Below are 23,463 nucleotides of genomic sequence, written 5' to 3'. Positions count from 1 at the left end.
AGGCCAATAACGTCAATTTCCGTCCACACTAACCGTAATCCGATATGTTAATATCGAATTTAGCGCTACTCCTCTCGTCGGGGTGGAGTACAGAAATCGATTTAAAGAGCCTTTATATCTATATAAAGGGCGTTGTAGTGTGGAAGGGTACAGCGTCAAATCGATTTAACGCTCTTTAAATCAATTTAAACGCATAGTGTAGACCAGGCCTTAGCCAAGCAGGAGGAGCACAGATATCCCTCCATCTGCCCAGTGACCGCACATATAAGGAGACTGCTGTATATCTGTTGAATTTTGAATCCAAACCAAGACTTTGTTGTAATCAATGTCAGGGCAGTAGAATCCACATTTGTCGTGTGTGTAGTCCAAAATAGTCGTCTTTTGGCCCCTTTGAGTGACCTGTTTGCCCCAGTGTGATGCAGAGCGGGTTTAAAACATCATTTGAAACTTGGAAGTATCCAGTGGATCAACATTTTCATGTCAAAGTCAAGACACATCTTAATTTCTCTCATTTCCCCCCCACCACAACCAAAGAATTGGCCAGCGGAGCTGATGGGATGGTTTACTGGAAGTTTATCAGAATTTAGAGTGCACAGGTTTGAGAAGCTGGAAGAACTGTAATTCTGCAAAATTTAAAACTTAGCTTTTACTGGGAAAATGTCTATTTTAATGTAATCCAGGCTCAAACAGACATTTTTCATCAGAAGGCTAAAAATATGCAATTGTTGATGATCTTCGTCTGAATTACAGTACGCTAGATTGTATTTTTAGAACTGTATTGCTCTTATTTTTATTTCAGTAGCACTGAGAGGTCCCAGCCAAAATTGGGAATTCATTTTGCAAGATGCTGAACAAACATGCACTGCCCTGAAGAGCTTGTGAATTAAATAGGTAAGACAACAAAATGTTGGGAGAGAAGAAACGCCAACAACCTGTGGGGCACAGAAAGGCTAAATGATTTGCCCAAAGTCTCATACAAGAAGTTTGTTACAGAGCCAGGAACGGGACTTCTGAGTCCCAAATGAGCAACTTAATCACAAGACCATCACCAGGTTTTTAACTATATAGTATTTATGCTTCTATCGTAGAGGGCCTCTAACTATTTGCTAAAGAGAGGAGTGCTCTGCAGATATAACTGTTCTTATTGTTATTGAAGTGGCAATCACAAGCTTTGTAAGGGTACCCTACAAACATTATTTGTTCAGTAAGAAATGCACACGCAGGCTCCCATAACAGAAACACACAAAGCCAAACCAATTATTTACACGATATTATAATCCAATGTAAACAAACATCTGTTTTCTTACCCATTACATTAAAAAAAAAACCCACCAAGGAGAAACTATAATATAATGCTATCTACTATGGACACATCTTGAGGTTTTCAAGGGAAATTGCTACTCAAGTGACATGCAGGTCCAAGAAACATCTACAGATACTTACTTCACTAATCTTTTCCAATGAAGGGACAAAGAAATCATCACAGACAATTGCCAAAGCGTAGAACATATACATGGCCTGAAAGAGAAAACATAACATTGAGTTTAGAAGGTGCCAGGGAAAGACACAGATTGTAAAGTCCCACTTGAGCTTGGGTTTTTAAATTCTATTGCTAGAGCAATTTATGGGCCATCTGAGTAGTTAATGGAAGGATCATGAAGTATTTATCCAAAACTTCTTACAAGTTTTCAAGTGCCACCGTCACTTAGCATCAGACAGTGACAGATGATTTTTTTAAGTTCTCTAGATGTTGCTGAAACACGTTCAATATCTCCTTTATCCCCCTTTCCCATAAATCTGAGGTCTTTTTCTTTTTTTTTAAAGTATGAGTGTGTCCCATGAAAATCTGAACTCACCAGAAGGGGTTTTCAATTGCTAGTGCTTCAATGCAGAGCGAAGAAGTGTCTTTGTGCTTAGACTCCCTGGAATGATACCTAGAATTCTAATCCTAGGATTTTATTTAATCCAAAGTAATGCTAGTCTTAGAAAGAACTCCTTTCCCTTCCCGCCCCCCTCCAAATGAGTGGCTGGAAAAGATGTAAATTCATCATTTTAATGTTAACTAAAATCATAGAGCCCACTATGCCTCCTCAGGGTCTGAACTGTTTTTGGGGGAGACAGAGCCATGCGACACAGGAGCAGATCCCCAGCTGGTTTAAATCATTCTGTGGAGCTACTCCAATCTGCATCAGCTAAGGATCTGGCTTATTATGGTTTTGCAAAGCCTTATGCATCCAGTGGGGCTGAGGTCAGAGCAGTGAGATGCTGGACTCCCTTGGTGACGGGTTAGCCAGGGCTTCTCCCAGCGCAGAATGGGGAGACACAAGAGGCAGAGTCCTCTTTCCAAATCTGGCTAGCGTGCTCCTTCTTGCGCTCTGGGTGCCTGCAGTTGAACTATGACTGCTCTTTCCCCGTCCAGTGCATTTATGTAGGGTCCGCAATAATTTGGCTCTACCGGTTTCATGGAAAATGAGGTAGATGCTGTATTTATAAGCCTGGCATCCCCAACAGAGATTTGGAAATTGTCTATCTCAATCAGCAGCCAAGGAACAGCCCCAGGGTGTACTGGGATACTACATTTCTCTGCTGGATCTCATTCGAGCAGACTACAGTATCAGTAAGTTTCACAGGGAGTACTAAGGGAGATCTTTAGGTGTTACAATAAATAATACTGTAAAGATCACAGTCTTGCCTGGGGTTACTGTCATTAACGATGGTATTAGGGTGGATTCGAAAATGAAATTGTGTATATCGTTCACTGGAGTAGCAAAATGAACCATTAGAGTTAGGATAACATTGCACTGCTTCAGGGCTGGTTTACAGTACCACAACATCCCCTGTCATCTGCAGTTCCACCCTGCCAAGCGTTTATGGTCCCTGTCTCACTTGATTAAGCAAATCACCCCCACCTTAGAAACTCTCTTTCTGCAATTTTACTTTTTTTTTTTTAAAGCCACAGCCTGTTAAAGGGAGTAAAATTGACTGGGTATGTCTGAAAGCGAACAGCACAGATCCCCAGAAATAAGAGTTTTTTACAGTTGGGCCCATAGAGCGCACCACTGTCTCACAAATTCCCTTCTCTTTACGTTTCTACTGAAGGCATTGCAACCTCAGTGGCCTTTCCAACCTTGGAGTGAGACTGAACTCTTTTAAAGTTCAAAGCAGGCTACATATTTTGTGCTGCCTGTCACATCCCTCGATAGCATTATTTTTACAAGCTGCGCAGGGAAAAAAAGACTGGTTTGAACTCATAAAAAGAAGCTGTAGCAAGCTCTGGGCCCTGCGGTGGTACATTGTGTTGTGATGTAGACTGATTTCTGGACAGGACTGCCAATGGTGCCTTGCAGAGAGCTAGTGATGACTCGGGATGGTGAAGAGGTAAAGAAGCATAGGCCCTAATCATACAAACTCTTATGCATCAAGGGCCTGATCCTGCATCAAGGACATTAATGGCAAAATTCGCATTGACTTCAGTGGTGCAGAATTCTGGCCCACTGGAATTACTCTTGTGCTTAAAGTTAAGCACAACCTTGTTTGCAAGATCAGGGCCGTAGGCTCCACAGAAGGAGCAGGGAATGTGCAACGGTACAACACTGTTCTCAGTGCAGCTTTTCTACCAGTGTGAGCACCTAGGAACAGGTGGTCATGATCATAGCTCTCTACTGCTATCAAGAAAAGAAGAGTATTTTAAAAAAACACCACCCCCACCATCACACAAAGGGCACGTCTACACAGCAAAGACAAACCCACAGCTGGCTTGTGCCAGATGACAGCCTCGTGGGGCTTGGATTGCAAGGCTGTTTCACTGCTGTGTAGACTTCTGTATTTGGGCTGGCACTCAGGCTGTGAGACCCCAGCCTGAGCCTGGAAGTCTACACAGCAATGAAATTGCCCTGTAGGCCGAGCTCCATGACCCTGAGACAGCTGGCACAGGACAGCCATGGGTTTTTCTTTGCTGTGTAGACGTACCCCAAATCACAAAACACAGATGTGCCATCACACAGCATATCAATGATCCCCAAAAGCAGTAGGAAATGAGTATGGACAGTGATGCATTTGGCTGCACATATTTATATACAGTAGAGCCTCAGAGTTATGAACACCAGAGTTACGAACTGACCAGTCAACCACACACCTCATTTGGAATCAGAAGTATACAATCAGGCAGCAGCAGAGACAAAAGAAAGCACATACAGTACATTAGTGTGTTAAACGTAAACTACTAAAAAAAATAAAGGGAAAGCAGCATTTTTCTTCTGCATGGTAAAGTTTCAAAGCTGTACGAAGTCAACGTTCAGTTGTAAACTTTTGAACAAACAATCATGATGTTTTGTTCAGAGTTACGAACATTTCAGAATTACGAACACCCTCCATTCCCAAAGTGTTCATAACTGAGGTTCTACTGTATATGAGGGATCGTTAATTGCATTACTTAATTTATCTGAATTGTGCAACTTCAGCACCACAGCTGTTTGTGGCACTTTTATTCAGCATTAGCTGCAATAGACTAATTTCCCATATGCCCCTTTACTGAATTTATACCTCCCAGGGTTTCTTTGTGGGTTTTTGATGGTTGTTTATAAGGTGGTTTTGGAGAAGTGGAATAGAGACCTGTGGGAATCGGTCTGGAATTCTGATGGAATTATGTTTGAATAAAGTCAATTATTTGTCCTCATTTGGCTTCATTCTCTGTTGCAAGTTAAATGATCACACACAGTCATATTTATTTTCTGGTCATCTTTTTCCATTACAAACCCTACAACCCAGTAACCACACAGCTTGATAACTGTTTCGAGGCTAAACTAGGCCTTTCCAACTCCCTCACCCTGCTGACATGATCGAACCACTATTCCCATCTCCCTGTTCTCTCCTTGGCGTTTTTCAGCCAGCAGCCTTTTCTGTAAAGAGGAACTGCTGATCTTAAAATAAAATGAACGCAGGAAAGAATCCCCATATTTGACTGGAAAAAAGGGCTCCTGTCTTTCTCTGCTCCCCAATAAAGTGGAGTGGGCCTCTTCCCCTTCCCCTACAGCAAAATCAGTAGGGGCACTTGGAATGCTTGGCTGCCCCTCCCTTCCTGAGCAAGGGGGCAGACCTCGGTGCCCCTGTGCTCCTCAGCTCCCTACTTCACTCCTGGCAAAGCAGAAGTGGGGCCTAGGCTGCTTGGTTTAGTTTCCCTTTCCCATCCTGAAGAAGACAGCAGTGATGCCTTTGGGCTTCTGCTCCCATGGGTTGTGCATGTGGCCTCCCCGCCCTGTGAATGTTCCCAGAATGCTTGCTTTACGCTGCTACTGAAGGGACAAGAGATTGCCATTTCAGAGTGTGTAATACCACGTGCCATGCACTGGGCCTTTAACACACCTGTGGCACTGCTTCCCTGGGGATGGTGGATGCCAACGTTCTCACAGCACCAGTGTACCATCCCTCCACGGTAAGCAATTAGCTACAGGTGTGTTATTTTCAAGGGATTTAACACAAGCACAGTAGAGGAATGAGGACTCAGCAGAGAACACACTGCATGGGCTCCCTGGCCTCCAACTGCACCAGCTATGCTCAAGACTGGAAGCTCTGAAGCCAGAGATGGTTCAAGGGAACCAGGCCACCTGGTATCCATGCTTTGCACCTTTGCCCGCCATTAGGCACTACAGACCTCCCACAAAGGGAGATTTAATCTGCTTTCAACCACGACAACCATCCTCAAGTGGACTTCCTGCCACTGGGGGCCCTCTGCAATGTTCCACAGTAGCTAGTAAAACAGGTTGCCTCGATGGTCACTGCCACTATTCTGATGGTACCTTAATTTGCTTCTAGGACACTCAATACCTTACTCATGATTATAATTCAGAAGAGGTACCGTTCCATAACGTGGAAGTTACCAATTGCTTTGTGTTCTCTCAGGGAATTCAACAGCAATTTCTTCCAACCTGTGGCTAATTGGTTCTGTAGGTGCAATTCACATCCTAGAAGTCTTCTGTCACTCTGACTGCAATTTTCCAGGTAATTTTAATGAGGCAACATTTTACACCTAGACATGGATTGTTGGTAGAGCCTCTGTTCTAAAAATTTATATTAAAATCATGTATTTCTTCAAGATAAACATATCAAAATGAGAATTACTGGTCACAGAGAAAGATATTTTTTAGGAGCCATTACTGTATCTTACTAAAGAGATGCAAATGAAGTTACATAAATCTCCATTAGGAATTACTGCATACAAGGCTGTTTTAATTTGCTGTAAATACTGAAAATCTGGTCGCTTTATAAAACTATTTTTAATTGTAAACACTGTCTCACACTATTTATCTACTGTAAACATTTGCAGTGACTCAAACTCAAGCAGCCTAATGTTTATGAGGGACCTTCTGACTTTTTGTGTATGCATTCATCTGTCAGACAGTCACACTCTGGCTTTTTGATAGTTGGTGTTTTATCGACACTGTTGCAAACCCTGAGTCTCTCTTGACTTACTGAAGATCTCAAGAAGTTCTTGAGTTCCGTAAAAGTTTGGTTCTGCAGAAGCCACACGCATAGGAACAGTGGAGAGAATGCATAATGATACTCCTGCGGTTGACAGTAAATCTGTGACAGGTCTATTTTTAACATTAGAGTGAAGACTTCAGTGGGGAGGGAGATGTCATCTGTATCATTTCAGCACAACTTCTCTGGCTGCTCCTCATCCAGGTCAGGATGCCTGTTGGTTTTGAGCATAACTGTTTCTTTGAGCGCTTCCCAGCAGAATCTGGCTTAGTATTTTTTTTTGTGGAGGTCGGGGCAGAGGCTACAAAACAATTTTTTGCCACCCCAACAAATGTAAAGTTTTTGATCACAACAACATGCACAGGGCCAGACTGAGGATTTGGGATGGAGTTAGCAAGATGATTCTTTGACTTCCCTTTCTGCCAGTAAAACCCCCCACTTAACTGTCTCTTTGCAACTCTGTCCCTCCGTGTTTGTCTAGTCACCTTTCACTGTGTTGCTCCTCTTTGACCCTGCCAACGATCCTGGTCTCAAGATTCTATTTGTTTGACTCTTCCACAACCATCTTTATGTTTTCTTCCACATTACCCCATGTCTCAGATGCCCTATCTGAACTGATTAACAGGGTAACTACTCTTTACTCCCACAAGGCCCACTTCTGCTGTAAAATTCACCAATTAGGTCAAGGCCCAGCTGGAAAAAATACACGTTTTACCCTTCTTCCTCCAGCCTTCTCAGTTTGTGAGCTCTTTATTGCAGTGCCCAACTTACTGTATGCAGGACCAAGCCCACTGTGGGCCCTACCTTAATACAAGCAATGCTAAATAATAACAATCATCATGTACGAAACATGTAGTTGGAAAAAATAATCCCAACTACGCATATATAAAGATTAAGGTTACACTTATGTCATGGAGGCCATGGAAGTCACAGAATTGGTGACTTCCAGAGACCTCCGTGACATTCTCTGCTTCAGCCCCAGGGGCTGCAGGACTCTGGAGCTGGAAGCCAACGGGGTCCTGGTAGGGTTCCAGCAGCAGGAGACAGTGGACCTCCTGCAAGATTCTGGTGACAGACTCCTGAGGGAATCCTTCTCAGGGTTCCAGCGATGTGCGACAGTCTTGTGTGGGGGACACCTTGGGTAAGAGGCTGGGGGGTGTCCTATTTTCTCTTTGGGAAAAATGGTCACCCTGCAGCTTCCAGCTGTCATGAGCAGAGGGGGACCCCTACAGCTCTCAGCCACCATGGTGGTGGGAGAAACTATGGAGCAGCAGCAGCAAAAGTCAAAGACAGGTCATGGCTTCCGTAAATTTTTGTTTATTATCCGTGACATATCTGTGACTTTTACTAAAAATAACCATGACAAAATCTTAGCCTTAATAATGATCAGTTCTAAATTAGCTGTTACCACTCAGGAAAGAAATCTTGGATAACCACAGATAGCTCTCTGGAAACTTCAGCACAATATGCAGCAGAGGTCAAAAAGGCTAACAGAACATTAGGAACTATTAGGAAAGGAATAGAAAATAAGACAGAAAATATCATAAATCCACTATATCAATCTATTCTTTGTCCACACCTTGAATACTGAGTGCAGCTCTGGTGATCCCATCTCAAGAAAGATATAGTAGAACTGGAAAAGGTTCAGAGAAGGGCAGCAAATATGATCAAAAGTATGACTTCCACATGAGAAGAGACTTGAAGGATTAGGACTGTTCTTTTAAAAAAAATGTGACTAAGCGTAGATATCTTAGAAGTCTATAATATCATGAATGATGACAGATAAGTATCATTTACCCTTTCCCCAAAATACAAAAACCAGGGTTCACCTGGTGAAATAGGCAGCAGGTTTAATACAAACAAGAAGAACTATTTTTTCACCCAACTAACCTGTGGAACTCATTGCCACGGGATGTTGTGATTGCCAAGAGTATTACTGGACTCGGAAAAACCTGGATAAGTTCATGGAGACTAGGTCCATCAATGGCTATTGGCCAAGATGGTCAGTGATGCAACCCCATGCTTGCGATGATACTAAATCTCTGACTGCCAGAAGCTGGGAAGAGAATTCAGGGGTGGATCACTCCAACTTCTCTGTTCTTTATACTCCTCCTGAAGCTCTGGTACTGGCCACCGCCAGAGACAAGACATTGGGCTAGATGGACCATTGGTCTAACCCGATAGAGTAACTCCTCACTTAAAGTTCAGGTTATGTTCCTGAAAAATGCGACTTTAAGCGAAATGATGTTAAGTGAACCCAATTTCCCCATAAGAATTAAGGTAAATGAGGGTGTTAGGTTCCAGGGAATTTTTTTTCACCATAAAAAAGACATGTGTATATTATATATATATATACACACATACACACACACACACACACGCAGTATAAGTTTTAAACAAATAATTTAATACTGGTACACAGTGATGATGATTGTGAAGCTTGGTTGAGGTGGAGGAGTCAGAGGGTGGGATATTTCCCAGAGAATATCTTACTGCTAAATGAACTAGCAACTGACTGAGCCCTCAAGAGTTAACTCTCACACTCTGTGTGTGAGAGAAAAAAATGTGCATTTCCCCTTTAAGCAGCTGATCCCAGGCTTAAGTACACAGCCTTGTTAATTAAATCAGCTTGCTGAGACCTGAGACCCACAGCTACTGCCTAGAAACTCCCTCTGTCCGTAGTGTGTCCTCCCTGCTCTATGGAAGATGGGGTAAGTGGGGTGCAGGAGCAAGGGGGAGGGGGAGAAACCCTGACATTAGCCCCCCCCTTCTCCTCTTCCCCTGTACAGCAAGCAGGAATCTCTGGGAGCAGCTCCAAGGCAGAGGCAGGAGCAGCACATGGCAGTGGGGGGAGGGACAGTCGCTGCACAGGGAACTTAAGGGAGTCGGGAGCTGATGGGGGAGCTGATAGGGGCAGGGCCAACTCTAGCCATTTCGCTGCCCCAAGCACGGCGGCAAGCCGCGGGGGGCGCTCTGCTGCTCGCCGGTCCCGTGGCTCCAGTGGACCTCCCGCAGGCATCCCTGCGGAAGGTCTGCTGGTCCCGTGGCTCCGGTGGACCTCCCGCAGGCATCCCTGCGGAGGGTCTGCTGGTCCCACGGCTCCGGTGGACCTCCCGCAGGCATCCCTGCGGAAGGTCTGCTGGTTCCGTGGCTCCGGCGGACCTCCTGCAGGCATCTCTGCGGATGCTCCACCAAAGCCGCGGGACCTGTGGACCCTCCGCAGGTGTGGCTGCGGGAGGTCCACCAGAGCCGCCTGACACCCTCCCGGCAACCGGTAGAGCGCCCCCCGCAGCATGCCGCTCCAAGCACACGCTTGGCGTGCTGGGGCCTGGAGCCGGCCCTGGATAGGGGGGCTGCTTGTCCACCTTGGTTCCAAGCCCCCACCAGCTAGCTGCAATGGGCTCCTCTTCCTGCAAGCAGTGGACAAAACAGGCAGCTGCCAAATGAAGTTAGAAGGGAGCATTTCACAACTTTAAACGAGCATGTTCCCTTATTGATCAGCAGCTTAACATCGAAACAATGTTAACCAGGACGACTTTAAGTGAGGAGTTCCTGTATGTGAGTTCTTATGCATGCAAGGTGGATCTTTAGGCCCCATTCCCAGCAGGCTACAACTGCAGAAGTAAAGCTCAGTTGCTTGTGCTGGGTTGTGCCAATAGTTGCCAATATGTAGAAAAGTTTTGTACAGGACTATTGTCCACATCAGCTGAGGCTCTGGGGGCTGCTAAGTCCTCAGACACTGGAGGGCTTGGCATGCATTTTGGAGAGGTTCAGGACTGATATAGACTTTACGAACATTAACTACTTAAATAGTTTACATACAACCCTGCTGGGAGAGAAGTAGAGCCTTATTATCCCTGTTTCTCTGATATGTAAACTGAGGCACGGAAGTTAAAACCAAAGTATTTAAGCGTGAGTACATGAAATTAGGCACATAAATGCATATTTAGATACCAAAATAAGATTTACCTGATTTTTACACCCACATCTCCCATAGAAGTCAATGGCAGTGAGCACTGGGATCAGCAAGGCCTGATTTCCAATTACGCACAGTAGGCCTGTGCCTAGGGGCGCCAGCATTCTAGGGGCGCCTTGCCTCTCTAAAACTGTGTGCAACACAAAGGTCAGGTGTAGGCGGGCGTGTGTGTGTGTGTGCTGTGCCTCATAGTGTGTAAGGTGTAAATCTGTCCCTGGGGATCAGTCTACCAAATCAGGCTCCTCACATGCTACTGAGCTGCCCCTCCTTCTGGCCTGAGCTCATGCTGGATGCTCAGAAGAGAAGCTGGCTCAGCTATAGGCAGACGGCTGGCAGGCAACTTGCAGTGGCCCAAGTTCTCTCAGTGATATTTAGGGCGACCAGATGTCCCAATTTTATAGAGACAGTCCCGATATTTGAGGCTTTGTCTTATATAGATGCCTATTACCCCCCACCCCATTTCCCGATTTTTCACACTTGCTTTCTGGTCACCCTAGTGATATCCTGGGTGGCATCTGTCACCTACAACTGTACATCTGGGGTCTTCCCAAAAATCCAGGTTCATCTGGCTATGGTTGTTCTAGAACCCAAAGCTCAGCCGTAGGTGGCTCTGCTGGGATTGTGAACAACAACACTAATCATAATTTGTGAACTTCAGGAAAAAATCAGAGACAAGCTTTCAATCCTAGCCACTGGTGTGAGAAAATGGCTAAAAACGTTATAAATTCTTAATGAAAGCTGAGGTTCCTGCTTACGTTTCTGGGTCCCACAAATTAGAGGAAGCCCACAGCCACAGGCTTTGCAGGACGGCAAAAGCCGTCTCTTATCTGGACTGACAGATCCCCAAAGGCACTGTTCAGCCCATCTTATACAGGAAAAGCCCACTGACATTCACCAAGAATAATGAAAGTCTTTTGATTATTATCAGGACACTAGGTACCATTGGGCAAGCACCTACACATGTCGGTGTCTGTAGAACAAGGATGCCTGAATTTCTTGACATTAACAGTATATCACAGTGGGGCTAGTTCCTTCATGTAATGGAAGTTTTGCTGAGTAAGAAATGCTGAAGAAAGCCCTAAGGCAAAGATTTACATACATACTTAACTTTATGCACTGGGTCTGTTCATGGTGCTTAGGGTGAAAACCATGCATAGGTCTTTGTAGGATCCAGGCCAACATTTGGTTCAGTATTCAAGTGTTTGATGCAGAATGTGGGACACCAAGGCACAAAGGTTTTCTGAAGAACTTTCAATGTAGCTTTTTATATCTTTAAATATTTGATTATGTTTTCATGATAATTCCTTGTCTGATCTACATTACCACAGAAATGCTAATGCAGGCGCTCAAGCAGGAAAATGGCAAGTGGGAATACCTCTGAAACATGACCTTTACTCCAGCAAAAAACTAAAAGAGAAATGCTAGAGATAAGCAAGAAATGAATTGCCTATTTGTTATGTGAGAATCCACCTAATTCCAATTATAAATGGCGTGGGCTCAGGAAGCAATCTAAATGACTCTGATAACTCACCCAATAAAAAAGTAATACAATTTCCTTTGTAGACACACTGGTAAAAAAGGAAAGACAAATAGCAGAAAGATCATTATTTTCTCCTACATTTTAAAAGTTATTTTAATTTAGATGAAGATAAAGCCAGTGCATATCTTGCACGGAAGACTATAAAACTGCTGTTTTCCACAAACCTTGGCTACTCTCCTCAGCTCTAATTATTTATCTGAATTGTAAACCTTAATACTAAATAGCAGCATTCTCATCCTTCCATCCTTTTTGTTATTGTGTCATGTCAATTTTAAGATAAGAAAGTTATAACAAAGCAAATAAGTAGGTTTATAAAATGGATTCAGTCTAAACAGACAAAAGATGGGATGGGAAACAGACACAGAGAAGTAAAGTGTACCCATTGAATTCTGAGAGTGGGTGGGTGCATACATTGGAAGGCCCCTCCACCAGCTTAAGGGGAGGAGCCACTAGACACAGGGTTCAAATATAGTCAAGTGTATCTCAGTTTCCACATCAGGGAAATAAGGATCATAAGGCTTTACTTCCCTTACAGCAGCCCTGTGTGTAAACTACTACTAAAGTAGTTAATGTTTGCTAACAGTAATGAAAGTAATAGGATGTGTGCAGTCCTTAGCCAATCAGGAGCAGCACAGATATCCATCCATCTGCATGGTGACTGCAATTATAATTGCACATCTATTCAGTTTTAAATCCAAATGAAGACTTTGTTGTAAACATGGTCAGGGCAGTAGAATCCACATCTGCAGGGGCGGCTCTAAATATTTAGCTGCCCCAAGCACGGCGGCATGCCGCGGGGGACGCTCTGCCAGTCACTGGTCCCACGGCTCCGGTGGACCTCCTGCTTGGTGTGCTGGGGCCTGGAGCCACCCCTGCACATCTGTGATGTGTGTAAGACCAAAACAGTTCCCTGGTCACCATGCCTTTGTCACGTGGCATGGGTCAGAATCCACAGACTTCGCTACATACTGTTACAGCATGGACTGGAACTTGGGAGGAGAAGAAAATTCCAAGAGAAACCCCTCAGGGGAGTTTCATAGGACCTCTCCCTGGTGGAGGTTTCCCTTGTTCTCCATAGAATGGGTAAGAGGGATTCAGCCTCCAAATACTATTGATTTGGTGGGACTTGCAGTAGGCTGGAACTACCTTGCGAGGCCTTCTCTCTCTGCTGGCTCTTGGCTAATGAGCTGTCACTGTCTCTGGAACTGGCAGCTACCTCAAAGCCCTACTTGGACTGATTCAGCAAGGTACTCAAGTCTAGACTTAACTTTAAGCACACAAGAAGCCTCACTGAAGTCAATCAGTTAAACTCTGGTGCATGCTGCTGCTGAATCAGCACCTTCAAGGGGAGTTCCGAGCCTGGGCTTGTGGATCCTTTCATGTGGATTTCCTGCAGACCTCAAATTTTATGTCTTATCTTAAAACATTCTTTTAATCCTACTGTTTCTTCCCTTGCTTCGTATTGTCAGGAAAGGAGGGAGGAAATGGTATTTTCTTTCCAGTAATCTTCATCTTGCCATAGTTCCCAGCCTACAAAGATGTTTGCTCTTCATTCTCATGTTCTGCTGGGATGGGTTAGGAAGCAAAGGTAGGTAGGTTTCTTATGTCAGCAGAAGGAGGGAATTTTTCACCATTAACTTTGTGTGTGTTTGCACTTATTACCCAGGTCTCTGTGCTGAGGTTCTATCTACCCAATGGAGTTGAGATGGCACCCTCACATTGCTGAATTTGTCTCTTGCCCTCAGGTCATAACTACTGTACTTATGAAGTGTAAACTGAGTGCCAGGTCACTAATGGGTAACTCAGCTTTGCTCGGCATTGATACTCTAAGTAAGGCTGGTTGGCAAATGGATTCTATTTGTAGAAATTTTTGGAAAAAAAATAGTTGACATTTTCCATGAAACAAGTGGAATTTTCATCAAAAACGTGGCAGAAAAAGGTTATCGTTTTCAGCTTTTCAAGGAAACATGAGCATTTACTGTGAAAAACACTTTCCATGAAAATTTTCATTTTGTTGAAAACCCAGTTTCCATCGAAAAAACAGTTGAGACAGAAAATTTCTACCAGGACAGATTAGAGTTTGGTGTCAAAATAATAACAGCTGTTTTGAAGACTATGGGCCAGATTCTCATTTTCTCTGAGGGCCCTTTATACTGGGCATATGAAAATAGGTATAAATGGAATTTATGCCCATTTTAAGAACCCTTTACACTGCCAGTAGGGTGCAAAGGGGCCTATGCAAAAATGAGAATCTGGTCTTACAAATATACCTGGCATGATGGAGCCCCCTGATCCTTAACTGGGGTCTCGTGCTGCTACTGCAATACAAATAAATAACAACAACAACAACAGAGAAGCTCAAACATTATGCTTTAGAGAAAAGATGTTGAGAAATGAGAAGTGGGCTTTCCAAAGGAGCCTAAGAGAGTTAAAGTGCCCACATCCCTCTGAAATAGAACTCCTTCGTGGATACTTTATTTTTTAAAAAGATGCCCTGCTATTTACATCTTGCTACTATCTATTTCTCAGCATACAGTCAGTCTGCTGTGGGTCATTCCACCATGCTAGGCATCGTCCTTTTAAAAGGCATTTTAATACTTTCCAGAAGCACTAATCCACACATCATCACCACTCTTAATTGAGTGCACTGTCTATTTTTGATATAATGTATATTCATCACAGAGAGCACAGGATACATATGCGTGCCTCAGATTCCTACAATCTGCTATTGTTTGTTATCCTAAGAAAAAAGCAAAGACTTAAAAGGCAAATCCGGTCACTTCAAGCCCTGCAAACTGTCCATTTCAGCATCTGTCTCAACATGAGGCACAGAATCTCCACGTACTGTATGCTTTTGCTTTTTTTTTTTTTTTTCCCAGGTCTCACAAGGTTATTATATATCAGAGGGGTAGCCGTGTTAGTCTGGATCTGTAAAAGCAGCAAAGAATCCTGTGGCACTTTATAGACTAACAGACGTTTTGGAGCATGAGCTTTCGTGGGTGAATACTCGCTTCGTCAGATGCATGTAGACAGATTATTATACTCTGGGCTATATGCAGTAGATACATTCAGCAATTAGTCTGGACAGATACTGTACTTAAACTGACCGTCTGATGAAGTGCATGAAAATCCTTGTGGGAATCTTTACATGAAAATCAAATGAAGTGAGAACTGTACTTAAATCATTTGCAAATGCAGACAGGACTATGAGTAGCAGCAAGGGGAATCCATGCAATGCCTGTTCAGAAAATAGGTTTCACCCCTTCATGCTGAACTGAAGCAGATGAAATTCAATGTCCTTTTCGAATGAAAGTGCATCCACCCTTCAGTAGAGAAAAGCAGCCCTCAGAACCAATAAGGGCCTGATCCTGCCAACTCTGAAGCATGTTCATAACTTTACTCACGTGAGTAGTCCTGGTGTATTTAGAACATATAAACCATAGATCACTGCACCCCACTGATTTTTTTAAAAGGAGTAGAATCACAGCCAAGAAGGGATTACTCACATGAGAAAACTTACACATGTGCTTCAGTGTTTGCTTGGTCAGGGCCTGGAAGAACATTAAAAGTAGTGACATAAAACTATAAAAGTGGGGCAATTAACATGGAGTGCCATGTGTCCTCTAGCCTTTTTGGACATCAGGCTGTTGTGCCTACTGGAAATGCAAGGTGTGGTGGGACACAGGACCTGACCCGAAGTGCACTGGGAGTCTGTTCACTGACTTCAACCGGCATTGGATCGAGCCCGCTTAGCACAGCGGATTTGACCCATCACTTTGATTTTTCTCTTACAACCAGCTCAGTGTTGCTGAAATGCTGTTTTTGGCTGATATTCGGCCCCTTTTTTAAAATGAGTGGACGGTAGAGAGGCAGTGGTTGTGGTGTAATAAAGCACATGGAATGGCTGATCAGAAAACAATTTGGTTCCCGAACTGAAACACTGCCATATGGGCAACTCCCACATCATGGCGTTGAAATCTGACAGCAGACCTGGAGGGTCTCAGGTTTTGCATTCAACCCAAACTTGGCTTGCTGTTGCATCAGGATGCCTACTGCTCTCTGTCTGGTAGCTGATCAGCTTTGCCCCCAGTGTAGAGGCAGAGGCAGAACCTGACAGGGATAGACAGAATTACAACTGGAAGAGAACTGGGCAATTGTTTCTGTGCCCTAAGAACTCTCTAGTGTGGGGTAACACAAGGTCTCTCCTGTTTAACGTGTAAAGGGAGACGGTGAGATGATTTGGGCTGCAGTGTCATCAATGTATTGATCAAAGGCAGCATCCACTCTACTTACTGGACAGTGCAGTCTTCCCAGCTTTCCTAGTGCCTCCACAAAACTGAAGCTTGCATGAGAGCTAACTGGCTAATAACTGATCCAGATATGATATGAAAGCTTGACACACAGAAGCCAAGACACACTAGTCAATCCAGAGGTAGAGACAATCAAGGGGGATTTTCATCTCTTCGCTTCTTCGCTTACATTTATGGTAAGTTCAGTCCTTGTGGGCATCACAAAGACGTGGGTTTTGAGGCAGTATCTGAACAAGGAGATGGTGGTAGCCTGGTGAACTGGTACTCAGAGGCCCTTCCACATGTAGCAAAGGGCATGAAAACATGGATTGGGGTGGGAATGAGAGAAAAGAAGGAAATTAAGTGTCTAGGTTGGTATTGGAGAAGAAGGTGCACAGGGGGAGGCAACGATAGCAGAGGACATCCAAAAAAAATTAGGCTCAGGTCTTCATTTAGCAACGTTTAGCTCAGCACGTATTAAAGCCTTTAAATAGGCAACCTATTTATCTTGCATTTTTCCTCCCTGAAAGGGCATTTTAAAAAATGAAGATACAATGCTTTTCATAAAAGGATTACAAATGCCAGATTGAATAAAGTAATACATTCGGATCATTTTTCTAAACAATGCTTCTAACAAACAAGGACAGGAAAAGTAATCACGTCCCTCTACATCAGAGCAGATCACATATCTTATTTGAAATGTGTTTTCCTGGGCTGGCTGATTACGAATGATAATTTACCGTATTTGTCCAATATATCTTCTAGTTATTCATAACAGTACTTATACTAAAATTAACTGCTGCTTTATAGACCGTGCACAAGAAACAAACCATCAAAGAAGTATTGAAATGTTCTAGCATTTAGTGATATTTTTCGAAGAGGATATGGGAAGAGAAGAAATACTCTGTCCCCCTGAGGGACGTATCAGTTTCTTACACACACACACCCCTTTCTGTTTGCCAAGGCTAGTCAGGACTAAGAACTCATTAACTCCATTCTGTCCCATTAATTCACTTTCACTTCCTAACCTACATCTGCCTCCTACCCAACAAAGGGGACTCCTTAATCACCTACATTGGCAGATATGTGGGGAAAGGAAGGAACTAGTTTCAGATGGGAATATTTGAAAGGCAAGAAGAGCCAGCTGTGTGTGCCACAATGTACCCCTGAGAGCCACTCTGCCAAAGGGCTTGTCGATGACCAGCAAGCAGAATTAAACGCCAATGACTAAAAGGCTGTACATAGAGCATCAAAGGCTACCATACTATAGAAATGTAGAAAACTGATTTAATATCAGAGTGCAGCACAACTTGCAAAGCAATTATAAAGATAAACATCAGGGTAATCTGAGTGTCCTATATTTAGTTGCATACTGACTAAAACCCATAGGGCCAGATCCTGGCCCATGCTAAGACCTCCTTGCATGGCTTCAGTGGTTCGGAAAGGCCACAAGGCCCTATTAAATGGGAATGATGGGATTCCTACAGCTCTGCACCACCCCTCCTGGGAGTGTGCCAAATCTAAGACGGTGCTGGAGATTCCAGTCCAGAATAACAGCTCTTCGGGGGCTGTTACAAGGTTTGCAGGGTTAGGTATAGAGAAGCCATAAGGTTGCTCTAATTTACCATAGAGGCTGAATTCTTGCTCCAAAGAATGTGGGAGCACAAAGGCAGCTTAAAGCCACCTTTGTTCTTTCTCTTATCTGCACCAAATACAGCTCTGGCACAAATGAAGATCTAGGCTATACATTTTTAAGGACGTCTCATTGCTGTCACCGAAAGCTCTGTAATTAGTAGAGGCACAGCCGGCCTAGTCAAGAAGAGGGTTAATGGAACTCATGAATCTTCTTCCTTAGGGCAGCTGCCAGAGGAAATCCCGCTTCTTTAACTGCAGAGGAGCTCTGCTTAGGTCAGGAGAGGTGGGGAGACTGCTTTTGGCTATGCCTCCCCACTAGCTTCAGTTGAATACGCAGATGTCTGTACAGTTTTTCCAGACTCATTGTTTGCGCTTCGAAACTCAGACTCTCAGAAGTGCTGAGTCTTTAGTCATTGGGGATAATCTGTCAACAAGTAATTAATGTCTTTCCTCATCTTTTTCTTTTAAGGACCAGCTTTCGTATGGCAGGTGATACAGAAAAGGTGTGGTCTAATGGCTCACTGCATGACAGTGAGCTATTATGTGTTGATCCTGCTCAGCTTTGCGAAGTTAATCTCCTGTCCCTTCTGTATTCAGGTTGGAAGCTGCTCACACTATAGAAAGGCTCTACATCTGGATGCACCACAGATACAACGGAGAAGAACAAAAGGCATCAAATGACACTAAAAGGAAAAGAAGGAAGGTGAAAACCGGACCCGTCGAAGTCCACGAAAAAACTGCCATTGACTTAAATGGGGAAACAATTTCATCCAGAATCTTTAGTGTTATTGACCCATGTCATCCAGTGGCAGCTGCCACTGCAAGGGAACCCTGTCTGTGCTGGCAAGCAGTAATGTGAGACTGTCAGAGGGTATGGGAGAAACAGACGTGACAAAAGGTGTAGACGATCCAAGGGCAACATACTCCATTTATAGAGCTAAGTTGTTAGATACATTCCTACTCCCTAGCAGTGGGACTCAAAAGAATAGCCTCTGAGAAGCCTCCCACCTATGTAGGTCTGATCTGCCTCGCTTGCGGCTTAACTACAGTAGATTGTAAGTTCCTTGAGGAATGGACAAAGTCATCTGTTTGTTTGACATGGGCCGAGTCTATTGCGGGTGCACTCATCTAATAATAATGACAGACCATTTATCCAACCATGCCAAGCTGAGTGTGCATGTTCACACCACGAGCAGGATCCTACCATCAGCGCTAAGTTCCATTGCCAACAATAGGGAGCTTTCATGTACAATTTAAGTGTGTGCATGAAGAGAAAAAACACCACACCCCTACGAGTAGTCTTCCAGTTAGGGGTTGTAGTAATCAACACAAGAACTCAATATGTTTTCCTTCCATTGGCGCATTTTGCAGTATCAGTTACAGCTCCCATTGCCTTTCCCTTTTCCTCAATGTCTATTTCAAATATCAGATTTAAGTCTCTCCCTCCCCTTCTAGCTTCCCACCCCATCAGTTAAAACTCTGCCATTCAAAAATAATATCTTCTACCTCTTAGTAGTATGTTATCTGCTTTATACCATGTAATTTTCCATCAAATCACTCAGCTCTCGCTAATCAGTCTGGACCGGTAGGTAGGGTTATTTTATCTCTGGGATGTTTTTTTCCACCATCTTTTCTATAAAGAACTAAAGTGTGTATAATTCTATGTTTCAGTTACAGCCCATCTCCTATAGTCTAAGGGCCAGATTGAATTTGGGATGCATTTGGCCACAGATCTAGTCCTTAACTAAGGCTGGAGAATGCTAGCTCTAGCTTAAGGTGGAAATTGGCACTGGAGCCATCAAACATCTGCTCTTGAAGATGGTATGCTGAGTCCATCAGTGAGAATCTCACCTCTTCTATTCAAAGTCAAAGCTACAAAATCTGGACATGGTCAATAAACTAAATTGCCAAATGCTGCTGGATAAAATATGACTACATCTCGAAAGGGAAGATTCTACTGTTTAGATCAGTACTCTTATGCATATATAAGGCACCCACCCTTGGGTATCTAGGTGCCTCTAACATGAACTACAGTTCTGTGCCTAAATTTTCAAAAGTGACTGGTGATTTTAGGTGCCTTAATACTTGGATGTCCAACCTGAGACAACTTAAAAGAGGCTTGATTTTCAGAAAGCGCAGAGCACCTTCCATTTCAATGGGAGTTGAATACCTTGGAAGATCTTGGACTAGGTCATAGAATCACAGAATAGAATAATAGAATATCAGGGTTGGAAGGGTCCTCAGGAGATGATCTAGTCAAAGCAGGACCAATTCCCAGACAGATTTTTACCCCAGTTCCCAGTAGGCGATCAAACATACTGCATTGTTTCTCTTAACAATATACCCAAACCATATACCAATAGCCTACTAATCCAGACGGGTAAGTGGCTTTATTGCCATAAGAGAATACTTATTTTACTAGTTGGCTAATCAAGCTGCTTTCTTTCCTGCATTAGATTATTTACTATTTAGCACCACCCAAACACACAATAACTGCATATTCTGAAACTGATGGAGATCAATAACCAATAGTCATCAGCAATATAGTAAATAACTGTTTACGTTTGGCAAATGTGCCCCGTTGTTGCCTCTTAGCAGAACTTCCAATGCACATGAGTGAAGCTGATGACTTTAAAGCATTCATAGCTTGAAGATAATTGAAAAGACTGGTTTCAAATAGTGTTTGTATCTCTCGTCTGAAAAAGGTCTACAAACCAAACCAAGACTAGAATTTCTGGGCCTGATTCACTCCAGAAATCAATAGTTGCTTTCTTGGAGTAACGTGGAGGTGACTCAGACTCTATTTCAGCTCAATACTCCTAACTGGAACACGCATCTTCATTCATGATGAAATAATTCAAGAACCACTGAGTTAATTGTGGCTTTTGCATCCCCAAAAAGAATTTATTTCTTTGAATGACTTACTTGGATTTATGAAAAATGTTTAAAAGGGCATCCCTTCTTATGTTAAAAGAAATTGAGAAAGTGAAATTTGGAATGAAAACTGAAACTGAAGCTAACATATTGGACCTTATATCCACTTACACTACATTTTATACCAATGTAAACCCATTGACTTCTAAGAAATTACTCTTGATTTACACTGCTAAGTGTGGCCACTATAATACTACACCAACCACAATTTTTTTCTACTGTATGAGACAAATAGAAATAGTAGCATTAACCTTAAAAATAAAAACACTGAATACATATTAGCTCCTTTTAAAACTCTAGATCCTCATTTTTCTTTGCAGACCATTTTCATAGATATGGCATTACTTCTATCGATGCACTTTTATTCATCCACTATAATCCCATTATGGAAACTTCTGGGACTCTTGCTTGAACCCAGCAAAGTAAAATAAAATTGTCCCTTGAAAGGGAAATGTGTATTATTCACCATTTACCTTGTGCATTCCTGGAAGGAACACCACTTTCAAAGACTGAAACCTTTTATGACTGTCACCAAATAATAAACACCTTCGCATACAGCAAAACTGCAGATCTCCTATTAAAAATTTATGTATTTGGAGCAAGATATAAAATACTTTGAGAGGATGTTTGAGAGTGTTTATTTAATAAAATGTACAGATTTCAGGCTTATTCACTTTCCACATTATTATGGAATTTCCTTTTGAAAGCTAACAGCTGGATCTCCAGCTACAGACTTAGGCCCTGATCCTGCAAAGATGTATGCATGTAAATATTTCCACTGACTTCAGAGGAATTACTATGTGTGTAAAGTTAAGAATGTGCATAAATTTTTGAAGGACTATGACCTTAAGGTGGTATCTATCTAGTTCTGTTGGCATCATATGGCCTCATTTTCAAAGGTGCTAAGCAACTGTGGCTCTCACAATCAGCAACTCTGAAAGCCAGGCTAGTAGTGTTTAACATCCCTAATCACTACTGATCTGTTATGGTCTTGGCCTTCCCACCATGCTTTCGCAAGGAGTCCCACAGGTTGACTGTGCATTGTGTGAAAAAATATTTCCTTTTGTTTGTTTTAAACCTGCTGCCTATTAATTTCATTTGGTGTCCCCTAGTTCTTGTGTTATGAGAAGGATTAAATAACACTTTCTTATTTACTTTCTCCACACCAGTCATGATTTTATAGCTCTCTATCATATCCCCACCTTAGTCGTCTCTTTTCCAAGCTGAAAAGTCCCAGTCTTATTAATCTCTCCTCATATGGCAGTAGTTCTATACCCCTAATCATTTTTATTGCCCTTTTCTGAACCTTTTCCAATTTCAAAGTATACCTTTTTTGAGATGGGGCGACACATTGCATACATGCTTGTTGACTCCCTCAAAGAATTCTGCAAATTTGACACCATAGCTCAAGGTTGACACAAGATGGTGAAATGGCTTGCCAACTACAGAACCCAATTTCTCCTCCCTTGGTTTTACACCTCACTGCTAGAACAGGGCCTCATCCTCCCTGATGAACTAACCTCGTTATCTCTAGCTTGCTTGCTAGATATATATACCTGCCCGGAAATTTCCTACTTATTTGACGAAGTGGGTTTCACCACGAAAGCTCATGATCAAAATGTCTGTTAGTCTATAAGGTGCCACAGGATTCTCTGCTGCTTTTACAGATTCAGACTAACACGGCTACCCTCTGATAAAGAATTCTGAGTGAGGGGGATTTGATAGCAGCCTTCAACTATCTGAAGGGATTGACAAAGCGCTGGCTGGGATGATTTAGTTGCTGTTGGTCCTGCTTTGATCAGGAGATTGGACTAATGACCTCCTGAGGTCTCTTCCAATCCTATATTCTAGATTCTAGTAGATGGTGAGGCATGATTTCCCTTACAAAACAAGTTGACTGTTCCCCACAAATTATATATTCATTCTATGTGTCTGACAATTTTGTTCTTTGCTATAGTTTCAACAGCTTTTCTTGGTGTGAGGTCAGGCTTACCAGATGTAATTGCTGGGGTCCTCTGGAGCCCTTTTTAAAATTAGTGTCACATTAGCAATCCTTGTCAATTTGGTTACAGAAAGCGGATTTAATATGATAGGTTACAGACAACAGTTAGCAGTTCTGCAATGTCACATCTGAGTTCCTTCAGAACTCTTGGGTGAATACATCTGACTTGGTGACTTATTACTGTTTAGATTATCAATTGTTCAAAACCTCCTCTAATGACACCTCAATCTTGGACAGTTCCTCAGATTTGTCACCTAAAAGAATGGCTCAGGTTTGGGAATCTCTCTCATCCAAGTGTGAAAATCATTTTAGGACTGTCAAGCGATTTTAGGACGTCAAGCGATTAAAAAACAACTATAATTACACTGTTAAACTAATAGAATACCATTTTATTTAAATATTTTTGGATTTTTCTACTTTTCAAATATATTTATATTCAATTACAACATAGGATACAAAGTGTAGTGCTCACTTTATAATTATTTTTTGATACATGTGTTGCACTGTTAAAAAAAGAACACATATTTTTCAATTCCCCTAATTACAAGTACGTAGAACAATTTCTTTACATGGAAGTTGAACTTATACAGAATTATGTATAAAAAACCAC

General features: G+C 42.7%; 1 protein-coding gene across 3 annotated transcripts in view; it reads right to left on the bottom strand.

Moving 5' to 3' along the window:
• The window catches only part of SLC24A3 (solute carrier family 24 member 3), a 357,605-nt gene that overhangs the window by 107,876 nt on the left and 226,266 nt on the right, over positions 1-23,463 (bottom strand). For all 3 annotated transcript variants that reach the window (XM_032795892.2, XM_032795894.2, XM_032795893.2), the window contains exon 4: positions 1,444-1,518. In XM_032795892.2, the coding sequence (XP_032651783.1) occupies positions 1,444-1,518 (75 nt within the window). The remainder of the gene's footprint in view (positions 1-1,443; positions 1,519-23,463) is intronic.

Source organism: Chelonoidis abingdonii, chromosome 3 (genome assembly GCF_003597395.2).
Source record: "Chelonoidis abingdonii isolate Lonesome George chromosome 3, CheloAbing_2.0, whole genome shotgun sequence".
NCBI lineage: Eukaryota > Metazoa > Chordata > Testudines > Testudinidae > Chelonoidis > Chelonoidis abingdonii.
The sequence above is the reverse complement of the archived record's forward strand: the minus strand, read 5'-3'. Positions and strand labels throughout refer to the sequence as shown.